Genomic DNA, 13,615 nt, shown 5'->3' on the forward strand with positions numbered 1-13,615 from the left:
GGTTTGCTTCTCAAACGCTCAAGGGTATTATCATCTTATCATGAAACTTTCTACTTTGTTTGCTGCCAGCTTGTTCGCACTTGGCGTCACTGCAAAGCCTATCAAGGGCAACCAAAACGGCATTGTTCCCGGCAAGCACTATGATCGTATCTTTATCATTTATCACGAGAACAAGGATTACGATGATGTCCAGGCTGATGATTACTTCCCCACCATTGCCGAAAACCACAACGGTAAGTTGCAACCTGTAGATGGTTATGATGTACTCACCTTATTGCATTGTAGGTGTTGTGTTGACCAACTATCATGGCGTTACTCATCCATCGCAACCCAACTATGTAAGTATGATGAAAGGAATCAAATGGGAAAATTGGCTCATTATTTCATGTACTACGTATGTAGGTTGCCTTGATCTCTGGTTCTATCGAAGGCATCAACCGTGATAACAACTCTGACGTTGATCGTCAATCCATTGTGGACCTTTTGGAGAAGAAGGGTATCTCTTGGAAGTCGTACCAACAAGGCTATCCTGGTGGTTGTTTCAAGGGCGAGGAAAGCGGCACCTACCGTCGCAAGCACAACCCCTTCATGTCGTTCACCAATATCCACAATGATGAAAAGCGTTGTGCCAACATTGTTAATGCCGATCAGCTCTATGATGATATCAAGACTAACAGCGTTCCTCAATTCGTGTGGTTCACTCCTGATGTAAGTATTGGGCAAGTTGGGCTATATGTTTACATACAAAGATTAACATGGATGATTTACTTTTAGATGAACAATGATGGCCATGGTAAGACCCTGCATTTTCGTATCCTTGGATTGAGGTTTACTCACGCATTGAATAGATACCGATCTTGCTTACTCCTCCAACTGGACCAAGAGCTTCATTGAGCCCCTCATGAAGGAAAAGAACCTTACCAAGAATACCTTGTTCGTGCTTACTTGGGATGAAAATGACACCTGGACCATCCCTAACCAAGTCTACACTGTTCTTTTTGGCCCTGCTGTCAAGCGCTCTGTTAAGACCGATGACACCGCTTATAACCATTACTCGGTCTTGAGAAGCGTTGAGGAGAACGTAAGTATTAAAAGCAATAAGAGAAGTGTAAAGTTTTATTCATTCATGGCTATTAGTGGCATCTTGGCAACCTTGGTCTCAATGATCTTAACCATACCGCCATCCGCGTCAAGGACAACTGCTAAGCAGTTACATTTGTATTATCATTATCTTATTGCAGGCTACAATAAATGTACATGTACTTTTATCAAAATTGGTTCACTTTTGCCAAAGTTGAATTGTTAGCATGCATGATCCACTTTTGCTCCTTTATGATTAAGCTATCCCACAAACCTTTGTTCCTTCCATTGTACTATGCATCACGAGGATGAGCTATGCTCACTTTAGTTAAAGATCCCATCCTTCAAGTAAATCATTCGCTCTCGCATGAAGCTGCTCATCCGATTATTTGCATCACTATAAGATCCCACATTCAAACTTGATATTGCCTAGGATTATGCCCACACATTTATTTTGCAAAAAAGGACATAAAAGTGAGATGCTGCTGCTGTAGTAGCAATTTAGCGGTAGCGACGAAGGGAAAGAGTGTTGCGTCTCTTCCAGTTGGAGTAACGACCAGCACCCTTGGTCTTGGTGTACAAGTGACCCTTGCCCTTACCACGGCTCTTCTTGCCAATGGAGGTAAGACCACGGGCTTCACGGCGCTTGTGAACGGGGTTGACGATCCAGTTGATACGGGCATCACGACGAATAGCCTTATGGGAGGGGTCAACAAGGATAACTTCAAAGTACTTGTAGGTAGCATCTTGGTTGATCCAGTAAGAGTTCAAGACACGAAGGTTGGCACACTTGCGACCAACACGTTCTTCGGCAGTGGAACGAAGGGAACGTTGGTACTTGAGTTGGCTAACACCCTCGTTGACAGGCTTGCCATAGGTAGCACCCTTGGGAACAGGTCTCTTGCGGCCACCACGACGAACACGGATACGGTAGATAACGTAGCCTTGCTTAGCCTTGTAACCAAGACGACGAGCCTTATCAGGACGAGAAGGGCGGGAAGCACGATGGCACACGTTCAATTGACGGTATTCCCAGCAACGAACACGCAACAAGAAACGGAAGACATCAGATTGCTTCTTGCGGTAGAGCTCCTCGAGATACTTGTAGGCACCCATGATCTGAATGGAAGTCGAATGTGAGTGTCGAATGTACAAGGAGATCCCCAATCCATCTTCCTATCAATCCATCCATCCCATTCACGCATTCATCCATCCATCGTAATCAAAGACGAATGCACTCCTATCCCATCATCCATCCATTGTCATATCCATATAGCGTACCTTATGTTCGAGAAAAGAGGAGGATACAACAGCTGTGCGAGGTTGCAGCCCAAATTGGCAATCGCTCTGTTTCACCGCTAATGATTGGATACCGTATGCTTTAACAAACTTGTTGCTATGCCAACGTATTTATACCCCATTCTTATTTCATACATAAAGGGTTCGTTGTTATATCATTTGGAAATCATTCCATATCTTTATTCATGTCGTTGTATCATAAGCGATTATGGGCCATTGTTTCTATTTGTTGTTGCTGGTGATATGCCGATCATGCGACCGCGTGTCGGGATTATTGTATCCTTAGAGTGGAGTGAGTTTCATCTCCTTTCAGCGCCTCTTCTCTTTGTGTGCTCGACCATGAACCGATAACTGCAACCATTACGCCACAGACATGAATGCCGACGACTTGACCACCTTGACGACTTTTAATTTCGACGTTCCTGAAGGCGACAACAGTGACGAATGGGGACTCTACCAGGTCTTCAACAAGTTCAAGGCTGCTGTTTCGGGACAAACACCTGCCAATGCTTCAACACACAGCGATGAGGAATTGCGGTCCACTGGTAATTAACCTTGGCTCTTGCAAAGACAATGAAGGAATGCTGATAAAGATATGGGCTATAGAATCAACGGCAGGGTCAGAGCAAAGGCATATTTTTGTTACTACACCCACACCACCCGCTTCTTGCAAGAGCTCCACTTGTACTATTGGATTGCCTACCCAAAGCTCTATACGAGCCCCATCATCTACAGCAGTAACCACGGTGACGGCATCAGCAGTGCACGAGGATGATGTCAGCCGACAACAACAACAGCAACAACAGCAACAGGATGAAGGAGATGACTATCTTGGCCAACCTATCAGTAAAACGGCTTCGATTGATAGCGACACACATTCAGTATCCACCACATTTTCCATATCCACTTCGCATTCATTGAGTCGCATCATTGCTCGACTTCGAGGCCAAAAATCAGACAAGGAGTTTTGGATGTCAGATGAACAGTGCAAGGAGTGTTACAAGTGCCGTAAGCCTTTCAAGCTACTACGAAGACGACATCATTGTCGCATTTGTGGTATGTGTGTATATGCATATGTATATGTATGTTTCCCACGACCCCATCCCACTCACTTTTCCCTCTCCCCTTTCATTTCAGGGCAAATCTTTTGTGGCAAGTGTGCATCTCATACTATCTCGGGTCAGCTTTACAACCAAAAGGGAGAAGTTCGTGTATGCAACTTTTGTTTCCGAGAGCATCACATGGGACGAGATGCAAGTGGAGAAACAGCAATGAGAAGCATTGATCCATTACCCGAACATCAATTATTACCACACAATGCATCCGAATCAGTGACAATCATTCCATCTCAACCACCACCAAGCGCACCACCCAAAATGCATATACCCACTCCCACTGTAAAACATCCCAGCAGTCTCAGTCAACAATATGGGGATTCCGATGCAACCACTGTACAACTAGAGATCACTACCGATGCATCCAGTCTACATGATCATCCAAGGCCTTCTTTTCAAGCGAGCAATACTACTACTGGTGCTACTACAATTGCTGGTAGTAGTGGTGGTGGTGGTACCTTGTCACGTTCAGGATCCATTTCAGCAACAGCACCAGGAGGCATGAGTGATGTGGATATGGAACAAAATGGAGATGGTGGCTTACGACGATTGTTGGATGCGAGTGCATCATTATTGAAATCTTCTCGGCCACGTTCAAATACATCATCGACAGTGGTGGTGGAAGATCCTCGGCATGTTAATTCCAACCATGGTTCGCCTTTGCCTTTTCAAAGCAATTCGTTACATGATCGTGGTGGTGGAATGTTGGTGGCGGATCGAGAGCTTAGTCCATTCATGAGTCATGGTGTCACCGACGAAGAAGAGGAGGATGATATGGAATACCAGCTATATGATCTTTATAGTCGGCCAGCAAGCCATCCTGGTGGTGCATCATTTCGAATGCCATCCTCTGGATCAAATCAATCACAACCTGTGATGATCAACAAGGTCGACTCAGCTACCTCTGTCAACATGCATGATGCAGTGGATAGTGATGATGAGGCATACGACAATCGTTTACGTTTAAAGCGCACGGAAGAATTACGAGGTGTGGGACCTGAGAGATCATTATCCTTGAGACGACAAAGCATTGGCAGCTATCGTTCTGGATCAAGGTCAGCAACTGCACAGCATCGACATAAGGGTATCAGGATCAATACATCCAATCTTCCAAAAGCGGATTATGCATTGTTACAAAGCGAAGGATGGTCTCCTGCTCCATTCATGTCTCCCTTTGATGACAAGTACGCGAACACCCCCTTTGAGCACACTGCATTCAAGTCGAGATTTTTTGGGCCGCGTAGTCGAAGGATATCAGCTCCACCACCGAATGTAGAGCTTAGTTATGGTGCTCTTTTACATGCTCGTCGAATGTTGCGGCAACTTATGGCTGATGCTAGTTTCTCAAGTCTCTCCGATCAAATGAAATCCGATTGGGAGGGGATCATCACCAACTTGTTGCTCAAAGTCACCGACAATGTGCGTCCTGATGTACGATCGGGTGATGACATGGATATCCGGCACTATATCAAGATCAAAAAGGTGCCTGGTGGTCTTCCATCTGACAGCTTTTATGTTAAGGGTGTCATGTTTACGAAGAATGTGGCCCACAAGCGGATGGTGCGTAACATCTCTCAACCTCGTATCTTGATTCTACTCTTCTCATTGGATTATTCACGTGTTGAAATGGAGAACCAGCTCATGTCCATTGAACCGGTGATTACTCAAGAAAGGGAACACATCCGCAAACTCGTCAATCGCATTGTTGCTTTGCGTCCTTCCTTGCTGCTTGTCAAGTCCACAGTGTCACGTGTCGCTCTCGAATACTTGTTGGAAGCCAACATCCCTGTTATTCACAATGTCAAATACAGCGTGATAGAGGCTGTGGCAAGGTGTACTCATGCAACCATTGTCACATCAGTGGATAAGTTACAGCTTGGAAGCTTGTCATTGGGCCATTGTGGCACTTTTGAAATACGCACGTTGATACATGAGTGGATACCCAATCGCAGAAAGACATATTTGATTTTCGACGAGTGTCAGCCTGATCTCGGTGGTACCATTGTTTTACGTGGAGCAACCAATGAGACGCTTCGATTAATTAAGCGGCTGATTGATTTTATGGTGTTTGTGGTCAACAATCTCAAGCTGGAGACATCCTTATTGCGTGATTCATTTGCAAAGAATCGTAGCCTCGATCAGCAAGATAGCAAAAGCAAGGATGATTCACCCATATCACCGGATACTGAAGCAGAGGAAAAGGGAGCAACATTTGCATCGGCATCAATTCAGGATATGGATACCTCCGTCAACAAATTTATTCATCTCTACCAAGACACCGTTTTATCGGCATCACAATTTGTTGTCTTTCCAAAACCTTATCTATTGACATGCCTCAAGGAGACCAATGACAAGCTGGCAACATTGGAAGCTTCTGCTGCAGCTAGTTCATCGCCAAGCGGGAAAGCTGAGAGACAAAGCGTCAGCAGCAATACCGATCACCCGCCACATCCATCCTTTGACGGGGAATATGAGCATTTGGTAGCAAGGAGGAATCAGCTGGCGCGTGCATGGGCAGCTTACGTTCGAGAGAGCATCGACCACATCAATCCATTTTATCACCAAAACATCATGGTGCTGTATTCCAATGTCTGCACCATCACCACTGTACCATGTCAAGGTCCTGAAATTCGCATCTTTGAGTATTATTGTCCACCTGGTGATAAGACACTCGGCCAATACATATCCGATCTTTGTCGTGACGCATTAGAATCATGCCCTTCGTCCATGTGTGAGCATCCTGTGCATCATCATTACAAGTCCTATGCTCATGGGAATGCACGTATCAATGTCATGATCGAAAGCTTTCCATGTCCTCAGTCTGGGATGTCCGACAAGATATTGATGTGGAGCTATTGCAAGGAATGTGAGCAACCTACGCCAGTGACCCCAATGTCTGAGAATACGTGGAATTACTCGTTTGGCAAATTCTTAGAGATTTGCTTGTATCAACGAGGAGTACAATGCCGTGCCGATATTTGTCCTCATGACATTGGGTTGCATCATGTACGTTACTTTGGATACAAGGATTTCGCTGTTCGATTCCAATATGAGCGTATCGATTTGCTGGAAGTGGCGCCTCCTCCCATGAAGCTATTTACGCTGAGCCAGGTCCAAATCGATCTCAAGGAGAACGAGTTCAAGACGTTGCGTAGCAAGATTAGCCGATTTTATCAATCCATCATTGAACGAAACAAGGCATTTCCTTTTGATTTGGTGGATCCACGCAAGTTGGAAGCATGCAAGGCTGAATTGCAAGAGATCTCGCATCGATCGGATAGCGAAAAGAAACAAGTATTGCAGATTCTTCAAAAGGTGTATGCACGCACAGATCCAACCGATGCATTGACCATCAATTGGGTGAGACGCATCCTCTTTGAGCAAATCACGCATTGGGATATTGAATATGCCGACTTTGTACGACACTATTTGCAACCCGAACGAGAATTGCGCAAGATCACAGCAAGCCATTTACGCAAGGTATTCCCAGCTGATATGCCTGAAGAAGCGAGAGGAGGTGAACGCACCAAGCGGGCAGCTGAGATGACTGATTTGCCATTATTGGGAACCGAGTTGGATGATGATTATGATGATGACGATGACAACGGCAGCTATGATTTGGAACAACAACAACGCCAACGACCACCTGCCATGTTACCAAAGTTATCATGTTCACCTATAACATCAGAAAACGTTGATGATTGGAAAGGAGGAAGCATCATGGATGAAAAGCAAGAGGAGGATGAAGGGGATCAAGGCAAAGACAAGAAGAGCGTATCATTGGATGAACATCCATCATTCTTACAGCATGAAGTTCGACGTCGATTGTCCTTGGAATTGATGCGAGAATTCAATGCAAAGTTCAAACAAGAAGAGGCTTCACCACGAGAGAAAGGCGTTGGATACGCAAAACCCAAAGGCAACCAAAATACCAGCAACATGGCCCCTGGTGTCAATAATACCCCATCGAGGATACCAGTGTTACATCTTGGTCACCAAAACAAGGCCAAGCTTTCACCCCCTCTATATGACACTTCAGTATCACCTTCAGCCGTTTATGATGGCACTCGACCTTCCGTACAAATTCAGCCTGCCGAACAACTTCATCAACCAGAAAGCATGAGAAGACGCAAATCAATGCTACCGGATTGTCGATACGACTTGCTATTGACGGGTGATCATAATGTCAGCGGAGGTGGTCAACTTTTCCCAAATACAAAATCACCCTTTGGCAACCCAAAGCACGCCTTGCAGCATATTCGACCGCATACATTTACTGGCAGCAGGAGTAATGAAGACACATTATCATCAGCAGCAGCAGCAAAGAGTGATCCAAAACGTGCTTTTCCTCCACCACCACCTTCTACTGCATCCCATGGACGCCAATTTCGATCACGACTCCCGAGAAAAAAGACATCATTGCAAGTTTATACGCGTGTGAATGATCTTGTGAGAGAAAATATGGAAGATGAATTACCAGATGAAGAGCGTATGCATATGGTCAACCAAGTCATTGATGAGCATCCTCCTGCACCAAGCGGTGATTCAGTAGACTATTTTTCACCTATGGCGCCCTACACCAATCGAGTGACGGAGGCCCCTCGACCCTCCTTCTTTTCACAACACTATCAAGGTGGTGGTGGTGGAGGAGGTGGTGGTGCAACAGAGCCCATCACTGATTTTGGAATGGAACTTGAACGACATCCACCACCAGCTGTGGAACTTTTGGAACCTCCACCCGTTAGTGTCATGGCAGGCGTGTCTTCGAATGATATCCGCAACCCTGATGAGGATGATAGTGAAAGCTTGCAAAGTGAAAACCGGCAAATGCTTGGGGATAAAGCACGTGATGACAAGTCGCAGCAGCAGCAGCAACAACAACAACCTGAAAAGAGCTCCATCATGAAAACAATCACAAGTTTTCTTACCGATAGTGGGGTTGCTAGTTTACTTCCTTTGGAGTATCCACTGTAAGTATTTCATTTAAAAGAGCGGGGATTGTAGAGATACTAATAGTGTTGCCTAGGCAACCTACCGAGCACATTTTCCCTGATTCATTTGTCATTGTCAATGAAGAAAAGCCAAGCACCATTATTGCCTACACACTCAGTTGCCATGACTACCTTGCCAAATTGTATGGTGCTCAAGATTCAGCATCCGAGTTTTCAGTCGATGATAGCATCGTGAATGGTTCAACTGATATGCCTATGCCAACCGAAAGCAGCACTGATTCTTCACCCATGCCGGCACCTGATATTCAAGAAACATTAACACGTGAATCGGGATCACATATGGGATACAGTAAGTCAACGATGCTAAAGTGAATTTGGATACAGCATTGAATTGGCCTCATTTATAGGCTTCAGAACGGGAACGGGAACGACCAAGTTCGTGTGCAAGGTGTTTTTCGTTGAGCAATTCGATGCTTTGAGGCGTAATTGTGGATGTCACGAGAGCTATATCCATTCTTTGGCCGATTGTGTGAAATGGGACTCATCGGGTGGAAGATCAGGTTCAGCGTTCCTAAAGACAGCCGATGATCGCTTATTGATGAAGCAAGTATCACGATTCGAGCTCGATGCGTTTTTACGTTTTGCACCTGCCTACTTTCATTACATGTCGGAAGCATTTTTCAGCGAGGTAGGTTATTCAAATTGTACATTCCTTCATCATCCTGATTTTCTATTATTAGCTCCCTACTGTGCTAGCAAAGATTTTCGGATTCTACAGCATCAGTTACAAGAACACGGTTACAGGAAAGTCAATGAGGATGGACGTGCTTGTCATGGAGAATCTATTCTATCAACGAAAGATTAAGCAGGTAAGGGACATGTTCATAGTAAGGAATGATGATGATGATCCTGATCGGTTTTTTCAAAAGATTTTTGATCTCAAGGGCTCGATGCGTAATCGACATGTTCAATCTACTGGAAAGCAGGATGAAGTATTACTGGATGAAAATCTCGTTGAATGTAAGGGGATGCATGACATGCTACATGTTTTTCAAAAAGCTGACCACCTTGTTATACATGTAGTAATCTACCATTCACCATTATTTATACGTGCACACGCCAAGGAACTTCTTCGTAGCTCTCTTCACAATGATACGCTCTTCCTCTCCAATCGTAATGTTATGGATTACTCACTTTTGGTTGGCATCGATGACGAACGGCAGGAGCTTGTGGTTGGCATTGTCGGTATGTATTTATTAATTGGTGAATCTTAACCGTCAACTAACGTGGTTTAAACAACCCCCTTGTATGCTCTTTTAATATGTCAAGATTTCATACGGACATTCACATGGGATAAGAAATTGGAGAGTTGGGTCAAGGAATCTGGTATTCTCGGTGGTGGTGGTAAGGGTCCAACAATTGTATCGCCTCGACAATACCGTATCCGTTTCAGAGAAGCCATGGAGCGTTATTTCCTTATGGTGCCTGACGAGTGGTCATTAACACGACAAATTCGAGCACCCTATACCGGCTTGTATCATCATCATCAACAGCAACTTCTTCCAGAGCAGCCAATGATCCAATCACCCCTTCAACAGGAGCAACAGCAACAACAACCACAGGAGTGAGAGTAAATGAGATATATATATCAGTAGACACAGAGTCATTGTAAATACAAGTAACACAGACGTACATACCTAGCAACAATAGATCTCATTGGCATGTGTAATAATTCGTATTGCAATAATCCCTAATCGGTTTGTGGGTAGCGAAGAAGGGGGGGGGCATGTGTGTGGGCGGGACGTCATATGCACTTTTGCCAGATGTATAAAAACCAAGGAGTAGTATTCGTCCCTGAAAAACACAAGAAGAAGAAAAATGTTCATCAAGTTTGCTATGGTGGCCTATGCTGCCACCTCATTTATCATCAACAATAGGGTGGTGGCTGCAGAAAAGAGTGTTATTGTTGTGAATCAATGTGGTCATGATCTTCAAGTCGGCTATCAAACGAATGGCGAACCCTATGGTCAAGTGATCTCTGTTGCTCAAGGTGATAGCACGGATCTTCCCATTGAGGATGATTGGGCGGGTCGTGTATGGGCTAGGAAATCGTGTGATGTGCATGATTGTACACTTGCAGGTGCAGAAAATCCAGCCTCTCTTGCCGAATTCAAGATGAATGGAGCCGATGACATCGATTATTACGATGTTTCCTTTGTCGATGGATACAATCTTCCTATGCGTATCGAGCCCGATGAAATGTCCAATGATCAACCTAGTGATGAACGGCACTGTCAACCTACATTTTGCAACCAGACACCTCCATGTCCCGATGATTTAGCTTTTTATCATGCAGAAACAAACGACTTGGCTGGATGTCAAAGTGCTTGCTCACGCTACAAGGAAGATGCTTATTGTTGCACGGGGAAGTATAACGAACCTAAGAAATGCACCAGCAACCACTTTGCCAGAGTAGTCAAACAAGCATGTCCAGATGTATACACATACCCATTTGATGACAAGATTAGTGTTTTCGGATGCCAGGCAGAAAGCTACAAGGTCACCTTTTGCCCTTAATTGAACCATCATCGTTTCAGCATCATTCATCATTATCATCAACATTTTCCATTTTTCATTGTCTTATAAAGAGCATCATGCATAAAACAAAGAGTTTGATTATTATTGAATTTGGCGGGGTATATGTAATCTATCGAAGCATATTGGGTGTTGGGGGAATGAGGTAATTTGAGGGTGTCGTTGGTGTTACTGGTGATGGTGCGATGCTCTTTTCATCCAACGGGAGATCTTGATCGGATATCGCTGATGATACGCAAAGAAGAGTGGATGTCGAAGAAAGCGAAGCACTCATCCTTAACCGATTCATGACACGCACAGCTTCCACGGCACTCCGAAGCGTCCTTCGAGGACAAAAGTTTTGTCGCACGGTTTGCAATAAGTCGACATTGGTTGCACTTTGTCCTATTAGCCATTTGTCACATAAAGCCTCGCTTGCAGTGGGTCGTTGTTTTGGATCCAATGTCAATAGCCGAGTGATAAAATCTTTGGCTTTAAGTAGTAAAGTGAGATCCACATTCATTCTTTCTATCACAATGACACCACCACTTACCATCCTGTGAAACTGTGTTCCAATATCGATCATGAAATTCGTAACGTGCATTTGTGATTTGATTTACAAGTTCCATCTTTCCACTTTCGCCTTGAAATGGCTGATATCCACAAAGCCTAAATGATACATGAGTGATATGGTTATAGAAATAGCTTCGAGGGTACTTACAATGTATAGGTGATGACGCTACATAGCAATGATGAATAGCAGCAGCAGCAGCGATCTTGGTTAGTTTGATTCCTTACAATCCCTAAATCCCATTACATACCCAACGGCCCAAATGTCAACAGGTGCACCATGATCTTTTCGTTGTAATACCTCGGGTGCTGGAAGATGAATGGGATTAGTTAGCACATGTTCACACCACCAGTAGTTGTAATGATGGTTGATGCTTACCAACATATCCTGGCGATCCACACACAGTCGTTCGTGAAATGGGTGATTCTTCGGAATCGATAAGTTTTGCGATACTAACGAAAACAAAGAGTTAGGAGATTCAGGAACATGGATGGATGGGGGGAGAGAGGGGTGATTTAGTTAAAAGGGGTGTGGCTCATCACACAATGTTTCACATTACCCAAAATCGCATATGGCGAGTTCAGCATCAGAATCAGGGCTCTTGAAAAGTAGGTTTTCTGGCTTGAGATCTGCACACGTGATATAAGAGAAAGAAAGAGAGGAATACAGAGAATGTTATCAACATGATGCATATTGCGTACAATGAACAACACGTACCTCTGTGAACAACGTTTCGTGCGTGTAGGTATTCAAGGCCCTTCAATACCGACCGTATCATTGTAATTGCATCCCTTTCGGTAAACTTTCCACGTTCAAAGAGTCGATCAAACAATTCACCACCCGTCGCTCTACCATCCATCGACAACCAAATGTCAAACTTTGTTGCATAAATGGGGTCGTTTCAGTCATCTCCACTTACAGCTCAAAGACCAGATAGAACTTTTCCCTGTGTAACAAATTTCCCGTTAGCCAACAGCTGCCAACGCATGAATTGCAATTCATCTTGTCACACACAATGAAAGGTACAACAAGGATAGTCATCAAAGAAGGCTCACCGAGATTCAAACCAATCGTAAAACTGAAGCACGTTTGGGTGGTCAATCCCTTCAAGAACTGCCATTTCGGAATACACCATGCTGTAATTGACCTTGTCTTTGGGAATCACCTTGATCGCTACCGGCAGCTGATCTTGCAGACGAATGGCGGTTTTGACATTGCCGAATGAACCAACACCTGTATAGAGAGCTCGTTTGTAAGCTTTTGGCAGTGGAAATGGAAAGGAACAAGCTGACCTATGATGTCTCCAATTTTGTAGTCGCGCTTCTTACGATGGGAACGTGGCTGGTATAATCCTTTATGAATGACTGTATGGAATACTTGTCGAATGCGCATTGTCAATAAAAGGTAGAGAGGATAAAGAGGGAAGAAAAGCAATGTATCTTTTTACCTGATTTGATCATTCATTTTTAGCAACGCCTTGTCTCCTCGGCAACCACCACCACAACCAACAATCAACCATCCCCAACAACAACAAGTAACATGAACACATCGGCATTAAACTTTATGCGTTGGTTACCTTGACCCTTTCAATACGCTACTTTCTTTATCCATTACTCGACCATCTCATCTTCCTTGTTGTATTATTGTATCAAGATCCGCTGCAAGAATAATAAACCTCCTTGGTAGAATGATATGGTGGTAGTAGTTGTAGTAGTCTCCCCAAAACCCTATGTTGTGCTTCCATGTCTAATGCATCTTCCCATCATTTCAGGGAGAGGTAATAGAACTGAAAGAATGGCAAGAAAAGACGACATATCCACTCAGCTTTGTCATGCATATCCCTTTCTATCCCCTTCTCCTCTTCCCCTCCCCTTCCCTCCTCGCCGCAACCAATCTTTTCTTTGGGGGGGATTGTGTGTGTGGATGTTGAGCACTATTGTCACTGCTGCCATTCCCTACATACTACTAAATACTGCCACACCAACTGTCACCCCTTTTCTAGGGGAGAATCAATGGTATCGAGC

General features: G+C 44.3%; 5 protein-coding genes across 5 annotated transcripts; 3 read left to right on the forward strand and 2 right to left on the reverse strand.

The window, feature by feature from the left end:
* Positions 1-40: 40 nt before the first annotated feature.
* On the forward strand, positions 41-1,206 carry O0I10_009239 (uncharacterized protein; the record flags this gene model as incomplete). The annotated part of the gene is made up of 6 exons (XM_058489234.1): positions 41-233; positions 286-338; positions 403-708; positions 775-793; positions 849-1,081; positions 1,138-1,206. 6 exons carry the CDS (start codon positions 41-43, stop codon positions 1,204-1,206), a joined length of 873 nt encoding a protein of 290 aa, XP_058339945.1.
* A 375-nt stretch (positions 1,207-1,581) lies between these two features.
* Positions 1,582-2,196, reverse strand: O0I10_009240 (60S ribosomal protein L15; the record flags this gene model as incomplete). Its single annotated transcript, XM_058489235.1, has 1 exon — positions 1,582-2,196. The coding sequence occupies one exon, from the start codon at positions 2,194-2,196 to the stop codon at positions 1,582-1,584; it is 615 nt and encodes a 204-aa protein (XP_058339946.1).
* A 556-nt stretch (positions 2,197-2,752) lies between these two features.
* Positions 2,753-10,074, forward strand: O0I10_009241 (uncharacterized protein; the record flags this gene model as incomplete). The annotated part of the gene is made up of 9 exons (XM_058489236.1): positions 2,753-2,924; positions 2,986-3,435; positions 3,517-8,464; positions 8,521-8,795; positions 8,854-9,134; positions 9,187-9,315; positions 9,376-9,466; positions 9,530-9,691; positions 9,776-10,074. The coding sequence occupies 9 exons, from the start codon at positions 2,753-2,755 to the stop codon at positions 10,072-10,074; spliced, it is 6,807 nt and encodes a 2,268-aa protein (XP_058339947.1).
* Positions 10,075-10,324: 250 nt separating this feature from the next.
* On the forward strand, positions 10,325-11,023 carry O0I10_009242 (uncharacterized protein; the record flags this gene model as incomplete). The annotated part of the gene is made up of 1 exon (XM_058489237.1): positions 10,325-11,023. The coding sequence occupies one exon, from the start codon at positions 10,325-10,327 to the stop codon at positions 11,021-11,023; it is 699 nt and encodes a 232-aa protein (XP_058339948.1).
* A 130-nt stretch (positions 11,024-11,153) lies between these two features.
* O0I10_009243 (uncharacterized protein) lies at positions 11,154-12,983 on the reverse strand (the record flags this gene model as incomplete). The annotated part of the gene is made up of 9 exons (XM_058489238.1): positions 11,154-11,512; positions 11,574-11,689; positions 11,842-11,899; positions 11,970-12,043; positions 12,151-12,220; positions 12,309-12,439; positions 12,511-12,537; positions 12,647-12,824; positions 12,884-12,983. 9 exons carry the CDS (start codon positions 12,981-12,983, stop codon positions 11,154-11,156), a joined length of 1,113 nt encoding a protein of 370 aa, XP_058339949.1.
* Between the last annotated feature and the right edge of the window lie 632 nt (positions 12,984-13,615).

Source organism: Lichtheimia ornata (assembly GCF_029851405.1).
Source record: "Lichtheimia ornata isolate CBS 291.66 chromosome Unknown scaffold00053, whole genome shotgun sequence".
NCBI classification, from domain to species: domain Eukaryota; kingdom Fungi; phylum Mucoromycota; class Mucoromycetes; order Mucorales; family Lichtheimiaceae; genus Lichtheimia; species Lichtheimia ornata.